Genomic DNA, 23,863 nt, shown 5'->3' on the forward strand with positions numbered 1-23,863 from the left:
GACTGCAAGGCTCAATGTAATCCCCGTTCATGCAGACACCACGCTACAATGGCATCAACTATACATCTGCTCTCCAGGGGAACTCCAGGTGAGGCAGGAAATAGCATAATAACAACAACTACTCATCCTTGGTGCTCACAGCTGTCCATGTGTGCACTTCTAAACAAGTTCATGTTCAGGTTACTTTATTTGTACCTGTTGGTAATTAGTTCTGTAGTCGTGAGTCAGCCAACCTAACATGCATAATACACAACAGATGATAAACAAGCATAGCACAAAATACCGAAAACAAGCACTAATAATGATCATGATTTTGAGCATGATGTCACCCATGAAGACACAAAGTTATAATTTGCTCATCGCTTTGCTTGTGACCAGAAACCTTCACCCAAAGGAACTAAAAGTCCCTATGTAAAGGGTGCGAGGCGCTAAGGAAAAATCGAACCTGTCAACCGCTGTAACTGTCTGGTGTACAAGGGTGCAAGGTTCAGCAGTGGTTCAGCAGTCAGCATACTCACCCAATTAAACTGTTAAGTGGTTTAACTTGCTAACTTTACATTGTCCTGTACTGCTACTAATACTGATACTTCTTAACTGTCAGATGTCAGCAATTTGGAAATGGTTGCATTTATTGTAGTTTTTTCTTCTTTTTTCCTGACTTCATTACAGCACACCCAAAAGCCACATTTAAATAAAATCACTGTAGTTATATATTACCTGCATGCGTACAGACTTGTCTTACTTAGATGCCAGCATCTTTTAACCCTAAATGTACCAAAGGCAAAATGTGATTGCTCAGCAATGTCTGGCGATCATGAAGCATTCATTGCCAAAGTTGTTTCCTAAATAACATTTAAGTCTGAATCAATAATTTTGTGAAAACACTCCAGAAAAAGTCCTCATCATGTAATCATTACAGTGATTTATTCAAAATGAGGCTTCAGTATGAATGGCGGGGGTTCAGTTCTAGCTAATTTAACCTAATCTTCATGAGTTGTTTAGAGGTTAATGTAACATTTAGGAGATATTGGACCATAAACCTTGAATAGTGACACTGGCATGGTTGGTTTTCACCCACAGCTGTTTCTGCTGCTTCTCTTATAAAGTCACACTGGTGACAACAGAAGTTGTCAGCTCTGTTCCAGCAGAACATACTCTAGTACATTACATACTCAAACTATGCTATTTTTGACAATGAAGTTGAATATATATGAAGTGGGAGTTCATTCCTAGGTCAGCTGTTATGTTTTTGACTCCTTTGGTGTAAAGACTTTCAGAAAGTAAAATCAGAGTGGTCCAAATGTGGATCAGTGGCAGCTATGTAAGCCCACTGGAGAAAGACAGGCAGCCCCAAAGAACACATCAACGTGGGAGAAGATGAAAAGATCAGCAGTAAGATCATCTCTTTTCCCGCTGGCTTTATATTTAGATGTTTTCAACCTCTCATTGAGCTACAGTATACAGACGAGTGTCAGTGGAGCAGCGTTATTGCACAGAAGGGGAGGGCGACAGAGAGCGAGTTAGGAGTGGAGTCAGAAGATAGAGACAGATGTACATGAGAAACAGAGACAGATACTAAGAGAGTTCAACAGATGGGTAGACAGATTGAGAATGAAATGCAGTGACAGAGAATATGTCATGCACAGAGGTAAAACAAGAACCCTCTGCACTCCTCTTACACGTTGCCTATGGCAAGTCTTCTAGGGGAAACTCCAGCAACCCAGACAGCACTGTAAGGACATGAAAGTATTTTATCTCCATCTTTCCTCCCTACATCCACTGTTTCCATCTTTTAAAAAAATCATTTACAATAGCATATACTTTGAGTTTTGAGGCTGTGAAACGGTCGCAGAGGTGAATGGGGATACAGTTAAAGGAACAAACAGAACTGAAATAACAATATAATGTTGGAGATCAGAAAATACTTCACTCATTCTGAACGGCGAGATTGCAGCCGACACTTCTCACTCCTCTTGTCATTCACATGGAAGATTAATTTCACAGCCTTTCAGCACTTAGACTTTAAGAGCTTCTTCAAATGTTTACCGATTCAACTTCAGCCGGAGTTTCAACTCGGAATATTTCTCTCATAAAAAATGCATTCAGAGATAATAATGAGCTTCAGACGCTGCAAACACTGCTTCACAAAAGGAGATTTTGTCAAGTAAGATGTAGTTCTTGAAAGCTGAATACTGGAAAGGCAGACAGCCTTTGCACAAACGTGCTCCAATGTTAATATTAAATGTTTAAAAAAAGTTTTAAAAAAGTAACTAAGCAACTAAGTAATAAAGTAACTAATTACCTTTTTCAGGTAACTTGGCCAACACTGTCTGTGACATTCTGAAGAAACTGGGCCAAAGGACAGTACTCCAACATGATAACAACCCCAAACACACCTCCAAAAAAACCAGTGCCTTGCTAAATAAACTCAGGGTAAAGGTACTTGACTGGCCAAGCAGGTCTCCAGACTTAAACCCTATTGAGCATCTGTGGGGCATCCTCAAATGGAAGGTGGAGGAGTGCAAGGGCTCTAACATCCACCAGCTCCATGATGTCATCATGGAGGAGTGGAAGAGGACTGCAGTGTCACCCTGTAAAGCTCTAGTGAACTCCATGGCTAACAAAGTTAAGGCAGTGTTGGAAAATAATTGTTGCCAAACATTATTGTAGGGTCTACCTTACAATATAAAGTGCCTTGAGGCAACTGTTGTTGTGATTTGGCGCTATATAAATAAAATTGAATTAAATTGAATAAAAAAAAAATTGACACTTTGGGCACAATTTGGACATTTTCACTTAGGGGAGTACTCACTTTTGTTTCCAATGGTTTAGACAGTAATGGCTGTATGTTGAGCTATTTTAAGGTGACAGCAAATTTACACTATTATACAAGCTGTATACTAACTACATTGTATCAAAGTGTCATATCTTCAGTGTTGTCCCATGAAAAGATCAAAATATTTTAAAAAATGTGAGGGGTGTACTCACTTTTGTGAGATACTGTATAATATTGCATATAATATTGCATTCTTGGAGAACACGGCTGTGAAGCTTCACTGCCACGTTAATTAACTGATAGATATTTGATGCTGTTAATAGGGGAGTTAATTAGTTTCTGCCTGATTGCCTTTCAAAACATGTCCTGCATGCTAATGCCTGCCGATTACCAGATCAATGATTCAAATCTTCAGAGCCAAGAATTACAGGAAATCATATGATTTTTTTTCCTCCTTAGCTACAAATTTAAGGGGTTGGAAAATAAGTTAATAATTTAAATGAGACAGGTGGTGACTTTGTTTGCCGTTAACTCACTGAAGATGAAGATCTGAAGCTGAAGATTTGGCTGTGAGAGGAGTAAATTATAAGAAAAAATGTGACTAAAAATGCGATAAAATCTGGAATATATCTCCTGATGCAAAAGCAGCAAGGGTTAATATAATAATTTTAATCAAACGAATTCCAGAAGAAGGAGCAGTGAATCAAAACTACACTGACTTCAGTCTTCGGCTCTATAAAGGAGAGAAATTTAGGCATAGACGAAGGTATTTTATTTCAAAATGCATTTGTAAAAATTTAAGGATGAATGACATGAACACAAAGTCAAAAAATTCAAGTTAAAGATGGACTGACTTTTTAAGCTCAGAGAACACCACAGGCCAGTGCCAGTGATGGAACATGACAAATATGTAGCACAAAGCTAGAGACTGAAAAGGCCGAAACTGGGACGAAGCAAACTTTACACCCACACAGCTGAGGCTGGTGAGAAAAAAAACAAAACATAAAAAACATTCAAAGGACTGCCAGGTTTTTATAACCTGCAGGTAGAGAACTGTCCTTATTATACAAAGATGAGTCTTTTTTTCCCAAACCTTTTAGATAGAACAAACATTGTTATGCGCTCAATTCTAAAGTCACACAATCCAGCAAACACCTTAGTCAATAAAAGCAAGAAGAATTTGTTCCAAATGAGAGCAAAGCTTTTCCCTTTTTTTTCTACCGCTTCCTGTTCGGGTACAGTATGTACATGAAATCTAAGATTATTTCATACTGTCTTTATATATTGCACATGGAGTGCAAGGATCTTCAGGGATAGTACTTTCAATGGACTTTGCATTTGTTCATGTTTTCTTAATATGAATACTATACGCAGAATCAACTAAAACTTAAAGGATGACCACTGGCGAGCTGCAAATTACCTGCACTGTTTTCACACAGACTTTGTCCTGGGGAGCTGGCAGGTTAAAGACCGTTAAACACTTTCCCCCTTGGACGCTCATTAGCATTGTTGTCAAATGTCTTTATGGGGCAAAGAGTTAAACAGTCTTTAACCTGCCAGCCCCCCAGTACAACGTCTGTGTGATGTCTAATTGTGTTGATTTGTGCCTATTTCAGAACACTGAAAGTAATTTGCATTGCACGAGTGGCCGTCCTATGTCCTACCTCCTGCATGCTATCCCCCCCAAAAAGAAAAGCCTTCTCACGTGCACCTCCAATAGAACATTTAAATGACTCTACATAGAAAAATTGCATGTTTCAAACAATTCATAATGATATACATTAACAATCAAACTGTTTTTTTCATACCACTGATGAATGAAACTAAATTAAAAACACTGATTTGATTAACAATTGAATATAATAGAGTCCATAGAGAAACTGAGTAAAGTTCAATATTATAGAGACAAAATTATTCATGGTCAATACACTAAAATGTAGTGAAAATAAATCATGTTTCGGCATTTGGGACCTGCAAGACCTTTCATCCCATTAACCAGCTGTCCATTTCTGCACATCATCGAATGTGTGCCCAGCTACTTCCATATGCTCTTAAAGCCATTCTGTGCTCTTATAGCAGACGATGGATTAAATGTGGAAATTTATATTTCAGTAATTTTATGTAACATCGAAATCAGAGCTGATAGAAAAACATGTTGCAGGCAATATTATTTGAATTTCAGTTTACATTCCTTTTCAGATCTGTGGTTAGGTCATAGAGATGGAAGTTATTCTTTTAGTAGATTCATGATTGTTATGAATTTGAGAGAAAAAAGTGGAGGATCAGTCTGTGTCACGCAGTGATGTCTCTCTTCTGTGTAACTTACCTTCCGGTGTCTTTGCAACCCGAGTATCTGTATCTGCATGTAGAAATTTAAGCCTGCCTTACATGTTTAATGAGGTCCAGACTTTAAGCTGTGGTACAGCATATAGATGTATGACACAGCACAGTCCCCTTTCTCTCTAAACCTGGAAACACGTCTTGCCTTCTCCTTCTGTTTGAACAAATGATTGGATGCTACACAGGTGTGTACTGAGACATTTGGCTCATAAAGTGTATGTTTTTTGTTTTGTTTTTTTCATTTGATTCACAATCTTCAGGGAGTATCTGAGAATGATGTTTGACCAAACAGTAAGGGTATACTCTGGATCAGAGCATCGCAGGGAGAGACGTGTCCTAAAAGAACATGGGATCGATTTTTAAGCTGGAAACAGCAGACTGGTCATCACCAGGGGAGACCCAGTGCAGGAAACAAATTAAGCCTTATGAACATTTGAAATCAAACCAATAGTGTCTCTGTCTTTGATGATTTCAAGCACGATACCTTTCTTTCTTGTCTGGTCTTGAAACTTTTATTTTTAATTGATTGGTTATCCTCATGAGTAGCTGACTACAGTTTGGAGCCTGCAGAGTTAGGCTGCTTTCTGAGATTAGACTTGGAATGAGTTAAATTATCATGCCCATACATTTTTCCCTCCTAATGAAGATGTGCTATACAGCCTAATTAAGTCTGATCAGTTCAATATGCACAGTGTGGATTTAATTTCAAGACACTGGTGCTGGTCTAAAATGTGTGATGAAGATAACAAACACACAAAATAAAACAGCAAAGAGAATCTTCCTCTGCATTACACTTACATATTAGGAGGTTGACTGACAGCAGCACAAATGATGTATTCAATATGTAAAAATATGAAGGTTTTGTCTGACCTATCTAAAGAGAAACCATGGCAACATGCTACAAATAGCTGACCCGTGACTCCTGTGCTCCATGTGAGCAGGTTGATCACTTCAGCGAAATTAGACCACAGAGACGGGAGGTTTAATGGCATAGGGGAGGATGGGACAGGAGCGAGAGGAAGACAGAGGTTGTGTAAGTAGAGATAGATGGAAAAGAGAGGTAAAGGAGTAAGCTAATAGGAATAAAAAAAACAAGGGAAAAGCAAGAACAGAATCTGGGGAGAAAATGGAAGGGGGGGGGGTAAAAAGAAAGACAAGGACAAGGGTGGAGGAGGAAAGGAGAAAATGAGCAAGCCGAGGAGAGCCAAGAAGAGGTCAGGGAAGGTGGGCAGAGGATGAAAGGAAGCAAAAGAGGTAAAGAGAAGTAGCTTATAAAACTGGAAAAAGACATAGGGAAGGAGAAACGAGAGAAGTTAGAAGACAAAGGAGGAGAAAATGAAAAGAAAGAAAAGAAAGGAGGAAGGACAACTGGGGGAAATGATGGGGAGAGTGAAAAAGGAGAGGGAGAAAGGAAGAAGGAGGAAGGAAGGAGAAGAGGAAGGTAGGGAACAATTAGCTGACTCTTTCTATGACTCTCTTGGGAGCTTCAATCTCTGCAGTGTCCAATTTAAACAACACTTTAAAGCCAGAGCATGAAAGTGTGTGTGTGTGTGTGTGTGTAGGTGTGTGTGTGTGTGTGTAGAGTGAAGTAGGAAAAGAAAACATCTAATGACCATCCTGCCGATGTCATTCCTGAAAGTCAATAAAAACAACGTGATGATTTTAATTGGGACAGACGGCTGAACAAACTGGACAGATGAGAGGTGTGGGGTCAGGTGATGTCCTCAGGTCTTACCTGTCTCACAGCGGTGTCCCGTGAATCCTGAGGGACAGACACACGTGTTGGGAGACACACAGGTCCCGCCGCTTCGGCATCCCTCCTCACAGAAGGCTAGAAAGAGAAACCAAAAATGTATTAGTTCAGTTTTTTGTGTTTTCCCCCCTCTGTGACCCGAATAGCACAGCCACAGAAAAGCCTTTGAAATCCTGCGGTTTTTGTGATGTTGTAAAAGCATTACACGCTACAAAAAGCTCCCCTGACTATCTTTACAAGATGCGTTAACAGTTCTGGGAGGGACTACTCACGCTCACCATTCACACGGGCTTAGAAATGGTGGTTTTTATGCTGCAGTGTTTGTTCATTATAAAGAAGACAAAAAAAGACAGATCAAAACTGTAACCTTGCCTCAGATTTATATCTGATAGAAAAGTGTGCTTTCAAGTGGTCATGTAAAAGGCAGCTAATTTATAAAGCTGTAAAACTATCAAATTTCTGGGAGGATGGCTGAACATTGTGTTGCCTTTTAAGGAGAAAGTTGCATTTTTTTGCAATTTGTTACGAGCAACGGATAAATGACTGTCTTTTGCCTTTTAAGCTTTACAGCACATTTACTGTACAGTTCAGAAAATCAGACCAAGTTAGCGACTGAGGAAAGTGAAACACGTTTAAAGAACCAGTAACCAGATGGCACTAAAAATTCTACTGTATCCTTCAGTGGATGCATGCACTTTTACTGACTATTGGACAGCAAAGGGACAAAATGCAGCAAGGAAAATATGTGTTCTTATCATGTGCGACTAGCAAATGGGGCCGATTTCACGTTAGCACATCTATCTATCAACATAACAGCAGGAAGACTTTACAGTTTCAACCACTCACACACATGGCAAGTGTGCAAGGAGCTGACCTGCACATCAGGATGAGATCTGTGTCAAGGACAACCTGCAGCACCACCTGAGCTGCTGTTGTTCCTAAATGTGATAAAATCCTAGCACGTACTGAATTTCTGCCTCACTTCTTTTTTTTTGTGCTTGGTCATTATGATAACTTTTCCACCACGGTGCCAAGCAAGAATATAACACAAGTGCTTACATGAAAACTCTGATCATTTTCCAGTGCCCTGCAAAAAGATTGACACGACTGTTTCAAAAAAGCCCTGCTTGAATACTATACTTTCTTTAGATGTATAACACATTTTGGGGTCAACTTGAAAGAAAAGCAGACGTGAAATAGGAAAGTGAAGTCAGAGGCTAAACGTGACATGATATTTGGCAGCAAACTGTAATGCTATGTTTATAATCCCCATATATGAGTATCATAAAACAAAGGCAGTAGGATTTTAAGTATAGTTTTAAAGATAAAAGAGATTTTATGGGAATTTTGACCTCATTTGACCTTGGACAAGACAGAGAGGTCCAAAGTAACGTGATATTTATTATCCCCATAAATCATTCCCTATATGCCTATATGTTATCAAAATCAAAGAAGATTATATATAAGATTATTATTATATTATTGTTGGCCTTAAGATCATGTATTTACCTTGAAGGAAAGGTCAGAGGTCAAATTTGACATCATATTTAAAATCTTTACATTGGTTCTTTCTATATGTTGGCAACACATACAAGTTATAAGGCTTTTTAAGTTGACCCTGAAGACCTTGATGGATGCATGTCAAATTTTAATAGATTTACTAATATGACCCCACTCTACACCCCTACAAAGTTTCATCAGAATTTCCTTTAAAACTTTTTGAGCTATTGCATTTACAGATTACCAGTGACACGCAAAGACTACAAAAACACAACCTCCTTGACAGACGTCATAAGTTGCTGACACTTATTAAAGATATATGCAAACTTTTTACCTTCATTTAAGTTTGCGTCAGTTAAGGCAGCTTGTTCATTGTGAGGTCACAGCACTTTGAATGACTTGATTTTTCAGAGCGAGTCATACTAAATGAATTTGTTAATTATGCCATAAACGCCAGTTGAACTAATTCATTTAGTACTGCTTACTGGCACTCACAATGAACAGGTTGCCTGATTTAGCTATCTGAAGTAAACTGTTGTTAGTTCTTCTAATGCAGTGAGGTTGCATTTGTTTTAGATACTGGTAGCTTATTAGATTTTACAGTTCTTCCTGTCCTATACTGATAATATGGCGTTGTTTTCCATGAAAGGTCAGTACTGATGAGATGGCCTACTGTGGTCTGAGGTTATGTGGCGAGGCAATGTGAGAATTCATTGGTGTTCATCTGGTGTAGCTGATTCAGTTCAAATGAATTGAGTTTGGTCCAGGATGCTATTTGCTGGAATGCAATCACAGCTATCATCAGATGTTTTAGCCTTTTATTAGATTTTTTTTAAAATAATAAACCACCAGCATTTGTAAACAGTGATCAGTGGATTGAAAATTAATTCTTGGCCTAATTAATTCTTGGCCTAATTAATTCTTGGTATATATCAGGGTAAATTCCTGATTGATATTAGTATAACACTATCACACAGTTTAAAAGAGAATCATTTTTTCACTAACACTAGAGGTCATCGGTCTGCAAACCATGTCCGCAAGGAAGAATCTAAAATAATTAAAGTAACTGCTCCTCATTTAGCAGTGATTTGGAAATCTCTCATGTGAGCGCATGTGTTCCCAACATTCTTACAGCCTTTTCCTAGAAGCAGGCTAGCAGCGGAAATGGCTGTATTTTGTTCAACGAGTGTACACACTGTGAAGCACCAACACAAAGGAGAAGAGGATGTCTGAGGAGCGCTGGCAGAGAAATATCCTCCACAAAACAGATGTAAAGGGTGGGTGCAGGGAGAGAGGACAGTCAGTCAGTGCTTAAAGCGAGGATTAAACCAAAAAAGAGGGCAGACTTAATTGAGCAAGTTCATTAAGTATTTCTAAGCTTAATTAATGACACGATTAAAAAGATGAGCCTTAATGGGCAGAAAAAAAATCTATTTAAAGTCACAGACATAGGGTATGTGAGTGTAATATCTGTGTGTAATCTGTGCAGCAGCTTGTCTCCATTTGGTTTATGAATACACAGAAAGCTCATTTGTCAGCACAAATGATCAACCCAGTGTTGGCCTAAATATACAAACAAATGCAGCAAATAAATAAAAGTAGATTCTACTGCCAGAAGCTATTAGAGCTATTAATCTGGTTGCACTATTTAAGAAGTTCTATCAGGCCCTCATTAGTGGCCTGATCGCCTCCGTACTAATAAACCTCACACTTAAAAATTAATTACACTTATATTGACTCAATCTATCTCCAACTCTAATTATCATTTCACCGCCATCAGCATAATGCTGCCTGCCTGTCGAACTAATGACTTCCAAAGATGAGGGGGCTTCACTGGGAGTGGGCGTGCTGTATGACTGAAGGCGGTAGTTTTCTTTCCAAAACACAAGCCTCGGTTTCAAGTTGCCTCCAGTATTTTAATTCCTGTCAAGAAATAGCTGGATGAATTAAGCCAACACTAAAACTTTTAATCCAGAACTTTTGCTCATGCTTACTGGTAATAGTGTGTTAATGAGTAAATGCGTGGAATCCAGTCCAACAGCTGAATGAAAATGTGAAAAAAACCTATTGGACTTTTTTTTTTTTTTTTTTAAAAAGCCTTTAAGCAGGACTGATAAAGTTAAATATACTGTAATAAACCGATATTATAACAAGAATAAGATTAGTGTAAGACTTTGCTGTCTTGAGTGAAACACAGTACCAGCCCCCAAAAATTCAAGCAATACCTGTCAGTGATTCCCATTTAAAAAAATGCAGTATAATAAAATGAGAAACCTCTGAGGCTGAAAAATTAAGTTGCTATGCAATTGCTGAAAACTACACTTCATCAAGTGACTACTTGAGGCACTAAATGTGACTCAATTACCATAAAGTACGTGTTAGAACGGCCACTTTTAGAGCACATGTTTATAGCCTATTATTTAAAAAAAACTGTTACAGTCTCTACAGCTAATTATTTGCCTGTTCATGGCAGCTGTATGGAAAGTGAACATTTACACAATTCACCCCTTTTAATTATATTGAGGCTTAACGTTATGTATAATTAAGAACACAGCAGCTTTTCAGTGACAGGTGGGTGTGGTTTCATCTTCGGTATACAGGAGTGCTAAAAGACAGGACTTGGCTGTATACTTTTCTCTGGAGGTACATCTTGCTCTAGGCCAGTGGCTCCCAAACTTTTTTTGCTGGGCCCCCCTTTGTTTTACAAGAAAAAAACCACACACACCCATATTTTGCTCCATTGCGGTTTATTTTACACCTCAAACTTTAGTAAAACAATTAAGCAAATACAAGTAATCTGCAATAAATTACAGGTAGTAAAAAATAAACTACTAACTCTTTTACGCTACGTCCGCACCTACACGGGTATTTTTGAAAACGCAGCTGTTTCGTCCACACGTAAACGGCGTTTCGAATCACCGAAAACTGAGATTTTTAAAACTCCTTTTTTGCGTTTACGTGTGGACGAGGAATACAGAGTTCGTCACGCAACGTCAAAGGTATGTGCCTTTTTTCACGTCACGCTGTGCGCCACGTTATTGTTTACATGAGATGAATTGCAGAATGGCAGATAGAGACAAAAACGAACGACGGAGTTTTACACGCAGTTACTGTCCCTCCATTTAGAAAGGCAGAGGCGTCACGGTGTGATTATTTTACGTGTAGTTGTTTTTTTCCTGTGTAATAATATTCAACATTGCTATCAATACATTTTTCAAAAAATGCCTCTCTGTGCAAAATGGGTTTAAAAACATAAACAGCTGTGGGATACTGTTTGTCCGTGATTTGAACCGGGGGAACAAATCGTGGCAGGATCAGCCTGATATTATTTGTATCCCACTGTAACTTTACTGTATAAAGAGCTAACATCTCCAAAATGTCAGGAGTAGTTAGTCATTACAACAAGTGTTTGTGAACTAAAAATCAAGAATGTGGGATACTGTTTGTCCGTGATTTGGAGAGCCCAGCGCTGCTCCCGACGAAGGGAAAACCAATTCTGCAGGGGAGACCTACCTCGGCACTTGTGCAGGTGAAGCCAAAGGGAAGATATGCTTCACCATATTTTCTAGTCTTTGGCTTAGAATGAAGTTGGTTTGGAAACATATTCAGCGATGCTTCATCTCCTGCTTTGCGTTTCTGTGGGCGCCCCGTGCTAGCAGTGTCCAAGCATTTTGTTTTTTCCTTTTCATACCGCCCCCCCCTGCCATGGCTCTGCGCCCCCCTAGGGGGCGGGCCCCACACTTTGGGAAGGTCTGCTCGAGGCCTTTTTTTTTTCATTTGCCCTGATAGATTTTGTGGTGTGGAGGCGTTCTTTGAGATGAGAAGCCAGTTGTTTACAGCTCTTGTTGTTTTTCTACATGCACCATACATATAATGTATGGTACTGATGGTTTTCCATTTCCGAATAAGATTGAGAAAAGAATAGCAATGTGTCGCTCTTGTTCAACAAACAGCAGGGAACATCCCATTTCAATGGAATGGCACCATATAGAAGACAAAGAAGAGCAGTAGAATTGTATTGTACCCTGTGCCACCTCCTTAGATTGTGGTTGCAGAAAGTGATTCCCCTTTCCTCCCTTCTGACACCAAAACCTTATATTTACTGTTTGAAGGTTCAGTTCTCAAGCCTCTAAAACTCTAGTCTCACTGCTGGCTTATACAAAGTATCTCACCAACACTTCACCTCTTTCCATAATCTTCCCCCCCCCCTTCCTTTTTTTTAAACATTCAATAAATTCTTCTTTTTTTCCCCACTTTTCCACCTCTCCAGCTCTTCCCTTAATTGCCTCCTCTACATGTCATTATGAGAACCCACCACAGCGACAAATAGACTGACCCAGAGCTCCAAGAAAGAAAGTGCCCTCCTTTAATTGTAAGTCTCTTGACCTCCTGCTAAACTATCTCATTGCTTAACTGAGCCTGTTGCTGACTCGTGACTTCTCAAGACATGCTTATACCCACAGATTTGCTATTTGAGTTTCCCATTACAGGCCTAGATTGCTTTCCAGTGGGTGGCAAGAATGAAATCATTCCACTCTGTGCCGTGGCTAACAGTCATATTCACGGTCGTTGGGTGTCCAAGGTTCCATCTCTGAATTAGGAGCAGGAATATCGTTGAGAAAGATGAATGCTCGACAAATTCAAGTAGGTGTGAAAGGGGAAAGGCGAGCTTTGGAATTCTATGACAGAAAAATAAAAACTGATAAGAACATTGTTAGCCTTTTTGATAATGAAGTCATAGTAAGAAATTGCTAAATAATTATCAAATTTGAAATATCTAATTTTTAGGGGTGCAACGATATTCGTATCGATATTGAACCGTTCGATACAGTGCTTTCGGTTCCATTGCTGCTCACCTTGTCCACACACACACACACACACACACACACACACACACACACACACGCACGCACACACACACACACACACCCACACACACACACACACACACACACACACACACATCCAAATCAGTGTCTCATTCACAGTCTGTTTCAGTGCAGATTTCTAAGCTGTCGCTTCAATCATCCTATTTCTCCTCGTTCTTGTCTTATCATCTGTTTCCTATTGCTAATCCATCATCTGTCTATTCCACGTGCTGTCAGGATGATAGGCCTACTACTCAGTAAGACTTTTTGCTTGTTATCATTTTCAGCGTATTCGTGGTGAGTCAGCGGAGAGATACAGATACACTGTTCTGTCTACAGAACTACAGCTTATTCAAGTTTTCCAAACCAGTTTTTGGGGAGTGACGATAAAGATGCGGGAAGTACAGAAAAGTCCCACACGTATTGAAACTGATTTTAATTCACGAGTGAGTACAGTAGGATGGAGTTGGAAATGGCTCAGCAGTGCTACAAAAAAAAGTTACAACTGACAGTTTAATAACTAAAGTTTCCCTTGATTTTACTTCCATATGGGTCAGTCAATGAAAATCAGCACGTGTGTCATGATCCTGGGTCTTCGATCAAGCGTTTTGTGTTTTGTTTTGTGTATTGTTGTGATATATTTTGGTTTTTGGTTGTGTTCTTCCTCAGTTTAATGTTTCGTCATTTCTGTCTGTGTTTTCCTCTGTGTTTTCCTCTGTGTAAAGTCTCAGTCTGTGTCTTTGCATGTGTGAGTTCCTGTTTTATTTTGTAGGTCTGCGTCTCCCATCAGTGTTTCTGGTTTCGCTTCCCCTTGTCTCGTTATGTCCAATTACTCCCAGCCGTGTCTCCCTCCTGTTTCCCATTCCCTGATTGCCCTGTGTATATTTAAGCCCTGTGTTTTCTCATGTGCATTGCTGATTTGTCTGTGTTATTTGGTGTTTTCTGGTGTGCATTGTCGCCCTCTCTGGTTCCCCTGCATCTATCGATGGCTCCCTGCACCTCCGTTTGTGTCTCAAGGTTTCAGGTTAGCTTTATTCTTAGTTTTCCCAGTTTAGGTTTTGTCAGTTCTGTTCTTGCCACCCTCGCCTTTTGTTGATTGCTGTCCTCCTCAATAAAGCTCACTCTCATCAGAGCTGTGCTAGCACTTTGGGTCCTTTAATAATTTACACACGACTTGCCCCGCAAACCGTGACAAAGTGAGTCCCTCCTGGCCCCCTCACAATTCACATATTTCAATTTTAAAACCTTTTTTGTACAACAACTGTAAAGTAATGATGCCATGCAAACCTTCATAGTGTCAAGATTTTGCAATAAGCTGTCCCTGAAGTACAAACGCCTAGGTTGAAATTTGATTATTTATTTTTTTGCGAGGTCTTATTTTTCCCACCTTTTTTTTCTTTTTTCTTTTTTTTTAATCCTCATAACTAGTTGCTACTACTACTACTACTGTGCAAAACACTTTCTTTCTTAATATCTTCCTTTGAAGCAGTCAGACTTGCCTGTCATTTTTGTTAAGTGGTCTTTAGCAGTATTTCTCCAGGCTTTCTTAAGCTCTTTCTGAGTTTTTCCTTGGACTGCTTTTTACTCACTTTCAGTCCAGTCCTCATAGCTCCGTTCGTGGATGACAATGATTTTGATATTCTTTACAGAGGCTGCCAACGGCCGAGCTAAGTGGGCTTATGTTGGGGCATCAGCACACGTTGAAAGTACCATCAATGCATGGACCAAGGATTGTGTTCTGGGTCATAATTCAGGCGTAGTCTGTCTATCATTTGGGGTGCATTTCAGGCCTCGGTTTGATGTACTAGGTCATGTATGGGTCTATCCAGACCGACACACAGCAGCCTTGAGCCATAAAACAGAGTGGAGGCTCTATCATGGTTTGGGGTTCCATTTCAGCCACTCACGTTGGGAAAAGTACCATCAGACTGACCATGCAGCACCATGTGAAAACCATCCACCATCCATCTAAACCACCATGATTGGCAACAGTTTCATTTTTCAGCATGACAGTGATCATAAATACATTGCCAATGCAGTAAAAGCATACCAGGGTATAAGGAATGCAAGGGAACAATAGCAGTCACGGACTGGCTTCCCCAAAACCCAGACCTCAAGCCATGTGTGCTCATCTTGACAAAGAATAGTAAAGAAGGCACCCATAATCCAAAGAAGAGGGAATTTTTTGATCCACTGCTGAATTTTATATATAACGCGCTTCCATTCATTTTGCACTTTTCAATAAACCACTGCAGCTATTACCTATTTTCCTACAAAATGTTAAGAAATAAGGAGTGGCTCTAGAGTTTTGCACAGCATTCTAAGTACAGGATTTCATCTCATTTCTCTTAGGGACAGCATAATTTTCTCATGTATATACCTTTTTAAAACCAATGATTGTAGTCTACTGTGGATACTACCTCAGGATTTCAGTGAGGATGAAGACTCATATCTCAAACTGATCAGTTTGTGTGTGTTTGATGTTTCTGGTGTTGTGAAAGAGTGGGACTTAAAAAAGAAATGATCTTATAGTGCGAAGTGTCTGTTTTTATTGTTATGTAAACAAAAAGGAGAGAAAAAAAATGCCATGTTTGAAATAAGTGAAATTTTTTAAACACAACCCTCCGTGTGAAATCGAATTCATCACTATATGATATGCATCCCTCCTCCAGCTTCCAGCAGCATGGGTCATGGGTAATTCCACCACTACATCTCGCCTCTCAGCAGTAAGCGTCATGTTATCAGCGAGGCAGAGGCAGCAGCAGAGGTTGGAGAAAACAGTGGTGTCAGCTGCCTACCTGTGTGTGTCAGTAATGGATTCAGATACAGGGAGTCGCACATCCCGTGCCGCCCTCTGTTATGAAAGCTCCTCACATCCAGCTGCCAAGGGCGTCCCTGCTCCTCACCCCTCCCCTCCCCCTCACTGTGCTGATAGGTTCATGCCCCCATGACTCTTCAGCAGATGAAAATAGATAAAATCATCCAGACATGGCGTGAACTGACAGTTAATGTTTGCCACACACTGATTCAGTTGAAACACAGACAGTGAGTTGAATATATTTCTATTTTTATTTGCTTCTTATTCACTTATTCAGTATTCAGCAATAGCATTTTTTTAATACTTAGGAAACTGTATAACAGACAAAACTCACACAACAGAGATAATTCTCTTACCATGCTTATTATTTGTATTCCCCAAACTTCATATTGGACTTTGCTTCTACTTAAAAATAAAGTAAATATACAGTCATCACTACGCCCACACTAGCATCTAAGCAGATAAAAAAAATATTACTGATACTAATTGCCGGCTTTGTTGTCATCCTAAAGAATCGCACATAAGTTTCATAATTTTATGCCAGTACCTAATAAATGTATTCACCCACACAAAAGGATGTTAAAAACCCAGTTTTAAATACAAGCTTAAAGCTTTCTTTAAACGTGTGTTTCTGAGCCACTCGTAAGAAGTGGAAATGAGCTAAAAAGACAACACCAACACAGCATCACCTGTTAATTTCTTAGCAAACGTTGGCTCATTTAAAAATCCGGCAGAGACACAGCGACGCTAACATCCATCTGGAGATGTGTCTGCACAAGCCTGACTAACTATTCGCATTATACTCAACCGTCTTAGTCTGTTCTATAGTCTCAAATAAGCATTTTTGTGGGATTAACTTTCAGATCTCATATCCTGTAGCTTTTTTTCTCATTTCAATTGACTCTTCCCATTTAGAAGTACTATAATTAGTTATATCCATACTTAAACCCATTACAAGAGCATATCATTTTTATACTTATTCAATCTGAGTACATAACCCAGCAGCTCATCAGGTACATGTATAAAGCTGAGTGTAAGGTAAAGCAAATGCAAATATTTTCACAGCACTCTCTTTATTTTTGGATATTATAAAAGTGTGACTCTGGATTAGGGTTGACTGGAAGTGGACGTGCATCTTGGGTAAAGGACCCGCTCATTTTATAGTGGCATCAAGCAGACTCGTGCGGTAATGGATATCTGTGTACACAAGAAAATGGAGTTGTATTTCTGCGCCTGAAGTGTAATGCCTGGAGAGAGAACACAGCGCGTTGAATGCTTTTAAAGTGAAAACCAAGAATCCCAGGGGAGCATTTAAGCACTGACAGCTGTTTTACATCTAGAAAATGTGGCAAAAAAAAACTTTGTCAGTTTGCTTGAGGTTTGGTTTTTTGCTTTTTGTTTTGTTTTGTTTTCTTTGCTTGTCTGATGAATAAACAAATGGCACCTCTGCGTTAGCTCAGTCCTCTGCTGCCATCTGCTTCTGCAGGCAACCTTTCAAACTGTCTTTGCTCAAACACTTTAGCCATGTGTTCACAGGTGCACTTAAATGAAAGCCTGAAATGAAAGGTTGATCAGGCCGTGCTTGTAATGATGATTGTGAATGAAAGTATCTGACTTTCTTTTCACCGTCCCAACATCCACGGTGAGATAGTAGCAGGTCCCCCCTGCCTTCCCCAAAACTGCTTTGTAAGTTTCCCTAAAATCGCTGGTCACTTACCTGCATCTTTCACACTCCTCCAGCCCTGAGCATTCTGAAATGTGAGGAGGCTCGTTCCAGAGCGTGGAATCTCCTGAACCACCTGGCAGAATTAAGTGTTGTGTCAGCAGTATTGATCAACCACCCCTTCAACCCTCTGCAGATACATTATGGCAGTAAAAATCTCCCTTAATGTGTCTTTAATCCATGCCGACTGCCTGGCGCAAGTCCTTATTGTCTTGTAAGTGCAGTCATTATCTGTGATGTTCAGTAAATGCCCAACAGAGAGTACAGCCAAGGGTGAACTACTGTTACTCTGATGCATAGTAAAGTGAGGCATTTGTATGAGTAAATGGATTGGCATTAATTCCTTCTTAGCTGCATTTTTGGCCTGCTCAGCACTTCCTTGCAGGCTGCCAGTGGACTTCTAACTCTGCATTTAAGCCTGCTGCTATGCATTCATATAAATGGAAGCAAGACAGACAGACACACACACACACACACACACTGCAGCAGGAGAAAGAGGGAGGAGGCATTTTTCTTCCTATGAGATGAAGGATGTTGAAGAGAGAGAATATAGTAGAAGATGTTGAGCCTCCATTATCTGGATACCCCTGCGTTCCTCTGTCAGAACTAATAGATGTTGTTTTCAGGAAGGCTCCTTTATATTGTGCATAATCTCTTTCCCTCTGTGATATCAGCACCTGTTGGAAGATATGAAAGGATCTGAGAGTAGAGGCTAAGGTTTACATTTAAAACTTTCAGGGCATTGATTGCTGCAGACCAGAGCTGTTCAACATCTTTGAAGAGGATGCTAGGAATAAGGTGGATTGGAAGCTGTGGCTAACTGAACCAACTGTAAAAAGAAAGATTTTACTTCTAAGGCCCTTTTTTTGGTAAAGATCTTGAAAAAAAATGTTAATTTATAATTAATGCATCTTTAGTAGTTTAATTACCCTTAAAAACTTAAAATATAATTAATAGTCTTTAATAATCAATAATGTATGTGTCATTATTCCTTAAACTTGATGAGTGATATGTTGAATCATGGATTGTGTCACAGCTGTTAAGAAACAGTAACAATTCAGTTCTGGCAGCATGAGAACATTATGACTTTTATATAGTGTTTTCTTATTCTAAGTGACCACTCAACATTTTAAACACACTCACCGGCCACTTCATTGGAAACATCAGAGGTGTGGACTCGAGTCACATGACTTGGACTCGAGTCAGACTCGAGTCATTAATTTTATGACTTTAGACTTGACTTGAAAAAATGTTCTAAGACTTGTGACTTGACTTGGACTTTTACACCAATGACTCTGGGACTTGAATTGGACTTGAACCGGTTTACTTGAAAAGACTTGATATTTTACCCCAAATATAAAATTTAACATGCATATTATATAGAGATTGAAAATGTGACGTCATTCACGGGTAGAACCGCAAAGGATTCTGGGAACTCGTGGCAAGCGGTACTAGCGCACGCAGGCTTTCAATTAAAATCAGTTATACAGCGATAAAAAGAAACACAAAAATGTCAAGAAGCGTTGTATTATTAACTGCAATAGCCGGTCGCATGACAGCCACGGGAAGCCGACGGGTAAAGAGATCGGTTGTTATCGGATTACGTCGTTGAAGAGAAATTGTTCAGAGCCATGTTTCCGAAGTAACAAAGAGGCGACGGATGGCCTGGATTGCAGCCATTCAAAGATCAAATATAACGTCCCAGAACCCTCCAGCTCACAGGTTAGTCTGCTCCAAGCATTTACACGAAGGTCAGTGTTTTTTAGTAGTTAATACGTCATTTTCATAACATAATTAGTGATATAGGTTACAAGCAAGTCTGGCGCTGAACAGAAATTGTCGCGCTATGCTCCTTTATTTATTGTGCATAAATAGTGAATTGTCCTGACACAATATTGCGTTTCGCTTCTGTTATTATGGTACATTGACAAAAACATATACTTTTATTCACAGGATAAAACAGTTTTTTGTATCACTAATTGCCCAGTACGATTACAGCATACAAGTATTATTGTCACTGCTACATTTCTGTAATCGCTACCAGAAATTATTTCCACTACTAATTAATTACCGTTGAGCTCAAAGGTCCTATTAATAAACGGTTAACGAATGTGTATTTATGACGACAATTTGTGAGACTGGTAAACTTATGATAGGTACGATGGTCTTTCGTTCTACACGGTGCATTTCAAGGTCCTGCACCCATCCGTCGGTAAACTGTACCTGGGCTTGTTGCAGTGACCTGAAGTTACTAAACTTCATGAGTGTATGCACTCACTCCAAGAACCGTATAATTATAAATATGCATATAAATATGCTAAGATGAGATAGCTGACTTCATCTAACTAGCAAATGTTGTCCAGGCTACGTTGGTGATACAGTTTTTTTTAATGTGTATGATATTTTTGTCATGCGATTTTAAAGCCGGTCCTACAACCGCATCCAAGAATAACATGCAGCTTATCTCAGAACTGTCGGTGAAAATTATTCTTGGAGCTAGGTTTAATTGAGCTGCATTTTAAAGAGGTGCAATTTCACAATTTGTGTATATTTTCTAAGTTCACTATTTTGTCATGTGTTGAGAAAAACACAGATTTAAAAATTACATGGTCTAATATTTACATTTAGCATAACTGCAACATTCTTTTTTCGTTTTTTTTTAAAGACTCGAAAGGACTTGAAATTCAAAGATTTCAGACTTGTGACTTGACTCGGACTTTTACACCAGTGACTTGAGACTCGACTCTGACTTGCCTGACATTACTTGAGACTTGACTTGAGACTTGAGGATAAAGACTTGAGACTTACTTGAGACTTGCAAAACAATGACTTGGTCCCACCTCTGGGAACATATGATGCTTTACAGTCAAACACCTAATATGGCAATCACATGGCAGACGATCAGTGCAAGACAAACTGCTCAAACTGAGTATCAGAATGAGGAACTAAGGTGATTTTAAGTGACTTCTGTGCAGGTAGCATGATTCTTGGAGCCAGATAGGTTGGTGTGAGTACTACACAACGTACTGATCTCCAGGGATTTACCTGCACAAGCAGGAAAATGTCTAGGGTTTACAGAGAATGGGCCAAAAATAATGTTATCTGGTAGAAAATTATTTGTTAATGTCAGAAGTCAGAGGAGAAAAGCCATGCTGCTTTGAGGTGATAGGAAGACTACAAATGACCTCTCCTTACAATCAAGGTGTGCAGAAGAACAGTTCTTAATGCACAACAGTCTCTGAAGACGCTTCCTCCAAGGAAGGTACGTAAATGGGGTTAACGAGATCCTCGTAGCATTTTGTCTACCACCCAACTTTATCCTCAGTTGAAGTCAGTAGCACCCAACTCCCACTGTACACCATTTGAACAGAGCACCACTTTCCTGAGTCACCTGATGATTTGCCAGAATCAATTAGTGGCCAGCTGAAAGTCTTGTTCCATCCTAAACCCACTTTCATAGTCCCAAATACTTACCAAGCCCAATAAGACTCTCTTAGGCTAATGGCTCCCATCAGCTATGGTGCCCACCATCAGGTTTGGTGATTATCACCATAACAAGCATCAACCACCCTTTGGTTAATATGGAGATCCAAAACATTGTCCATTGAGTCTCAATAGTCCCAGCCTCACTTGAAATTTTATTGAACTACTGCTGGAGGTGGGAATTGAAGTGCTCACCAGGACCTGCACCAGATGCTCCCAGCACAACCTCTCTAAGTCCAGTATCCTCCCCCACCAACTGATACATCTCAGTTGATATCCAACTCAGGTGATCAGTTGGTAGCTCATTTCTTCACTTCACCCGAATGTCTAAAGCTTGTGGCCGCAAATCTGAAGAATATCCAGTGAGTGGCAGTTCTCTGGGGGAAAATGCAAAATTAGTGATTGACCTGCACTAAGGTGTCCTGGTCTCAAATGCACTTACAAACACCCTGATGCTTGATCAGGTGTCCCTTATGGACAAACTGTGATTGGCACAAAGGCACAATAATAAAACAACACTGGAGACTACATCAAACAGGCTGTTTTTCTCAATTGCGCCCTTCCAGGTCTCGATATTATGGCCTGTGTGTGTGTCTCCAACACAAGTCTCCCGGTGGAGTACTCTCCAGTGCCCTACTCGGTAAATCCAAGAAGGCAGGGTTCTCTGAACTGTCATTCTCCACATAAGTGTAAATGACAGAACAAGAGTCAGAGCCAATTACCCCACCTAAAGGTTAGGGAAGCAACCCTCCCATCCAGTGGGGAACACCCCAAAATATAGGCAGCAAACTAAGGGGATACAAGTATACCCACCCCTGACCACCCCTCTGACGGAGGGCAATGAATGATTGGGGCACAGTCCAACTCATCTTCAGGGATCTGAAGAGGCACAGGCACAGATCATAGGCCCTGTGTTGCATGATTATATAATTATTTTCTCTTTCCCTTTACATGCTGCACTCAACAAATATATAATATTAGGGGTGCAACGATACACAAAATTCACGGTTCGGTTCGGTTCGATACTTTGGTGTCACGGTTCGATATTTTTTCGATACAAAAAAAATGTTCATGCCTTTTTAATTTGTCATTTATTAAAATTATAAATATATATTTTAACTCAAAAGTACAGTTTTTAAATTTAACCCTAACCCTTGTGCGTGTTTTTTATTTTGACAGCGAATGCGCACCTGGGACCACTTATGTGCAGCCCTGGTTATTTAGCTCTCATATTGCAGCCACAGAAATTCTTTTGTCCATAAAACCATAAAGCTGCACTTTCTTTTTGCCTTATAGTCTGATTTGTCATAACTTCTCCGTTTTGTGGTAAGCTTTTCTTTGGCTGTCACTTCTTCACCCTGACCTGTCTTATTTGGCTCAGCAGAACTGAAATGCTTTTACACACGCACTCACATAAGCTCAGCGATTCTCTGCGCGATCAACCTCTCACATGTTTAAGCTTGCTGCGGGAGATTTCACTTGTCATGTTTGCATAGTAAGCTAACGATTAATAAGACGATGTCAGAGGAATTGGTGCACAAATTATCATCACTCACAGATCAGTGCTGTCGCTCTCTATACACAGTTCGCACGATTGCAAAGTGAAAGCAAAAAAACAAGCGCAAATTCAAACGCGACTTTCAATATGTCACATATTGACAGTGGCTCACCGATGCCAATGACATAATTACCCAGCTACATTTCTGAAAGAATGCAAAAGCATTGACATATATTTTTCCTACAATAGCCCGACGGGCAGGGAAGAGATAGATTTTGGTAGCCCGACTGAAAAAAATCGCTAGCTCCGGGACGTCGGGCTAGCGATATTGCAAGCCCTGTATCTGATTGAGGAATCACTCATCTTTGGAAAAGAGAGTTTATTACAGAGAAATGGCTCTTTCCAAAATAAAAGCTATACTATCCGCTTCTTCTGGGCTATATTCTCAGCAGCATAAGGAGAATCATGTGCTAACAGCTGTCTAAATGACTCGGCTAAAGTTAGTAGCATGCTTGCTTTTTTTTGTCTGCTTCCACTTGTCTTTGCACTAGGATGATGTCGGCGTAAATGTGCAGTCATATTCGTTGTGTTCCCACTAGTGCTTTCAGGTTAATCTCGTTGAAATGACCTTAACGCCACAACACGGCAAATCTCCGTTAACGAGCTACCGCCGATCGCTCCGTGCATGGGGCTAGACGGCCAACACGTTAACGAGCTAACTGCGCTAACACACTAGTTCACACCAATGTAATTGAGCATTGCGTGGCACATCCAACATACTGTTTTACTTTAGTCCATGACTCGCTTACCTTCAGGGTCATACGTCACATGAAAACCAAAATAATTCCAAACGCCAGATCTGAATGAGGTTCAATTTGCCTGTTGCAAGGAGAGCTTAACTTCTGTCTCGCTAGCTTGCCCTGCGCTCTTCCTTCTGACTATGCTGTCTGTGTTGAGCGCTCAGTGGATCTGCGCTCGACAGTGCAGCCTAGGCGGAGTAGTCGAACACAGATTCACTGAGCGCTCAACACAGACAGCATCGTCAGAAGGAAAATTGATAAAATAAATTACAAATGTTGTATTGTTCGATACATATGCGTACCA

General features: G+C 39.9%; 1 protein-coding gene across 2 annotated transcripts in view; it reads right to left on the reverse strand.

Moving 5' to 3' along the window:
• Positions 1–23,863, reverse strand: part of LOC102292316 (protein kinase C-binding protein NELL1) — a 322,495-nt gene that overhangs the window by 33,591 nt on the left and 265,041 nt on the right. For both annotated transcript variants that reach the window (XM_014340030.2, XM_042228525.1), the window contains one exon: positions 6,852–6,947. In XM_014340030.2, the coding sequence (XP_014195516.1) occupies positions 6,852–6,947 (96 nt within the window). The remainder of the gene's footprint in view (positions 1–6,851; positions 6,948–23,863) is intronic.

The sequence above is a fragment of the Haplochromis burtoni genome, unplaced genomic scaffold (assembly GCF_018398535.1).
Source record: "Haplochromis burtoni strain Fernald_Lab_line unplaced genomic scaffold, NCSU_Asbu1 Contig_329, whole genome shotgun sequence".
Classification (NCBI taxonomy): domain Eukaryota; kingdom Metazoa; phylum Chordata; class Actinopteri; order Cichliformes; family Cichlidae; genus Haplochromis; species Haplochromis burtoni.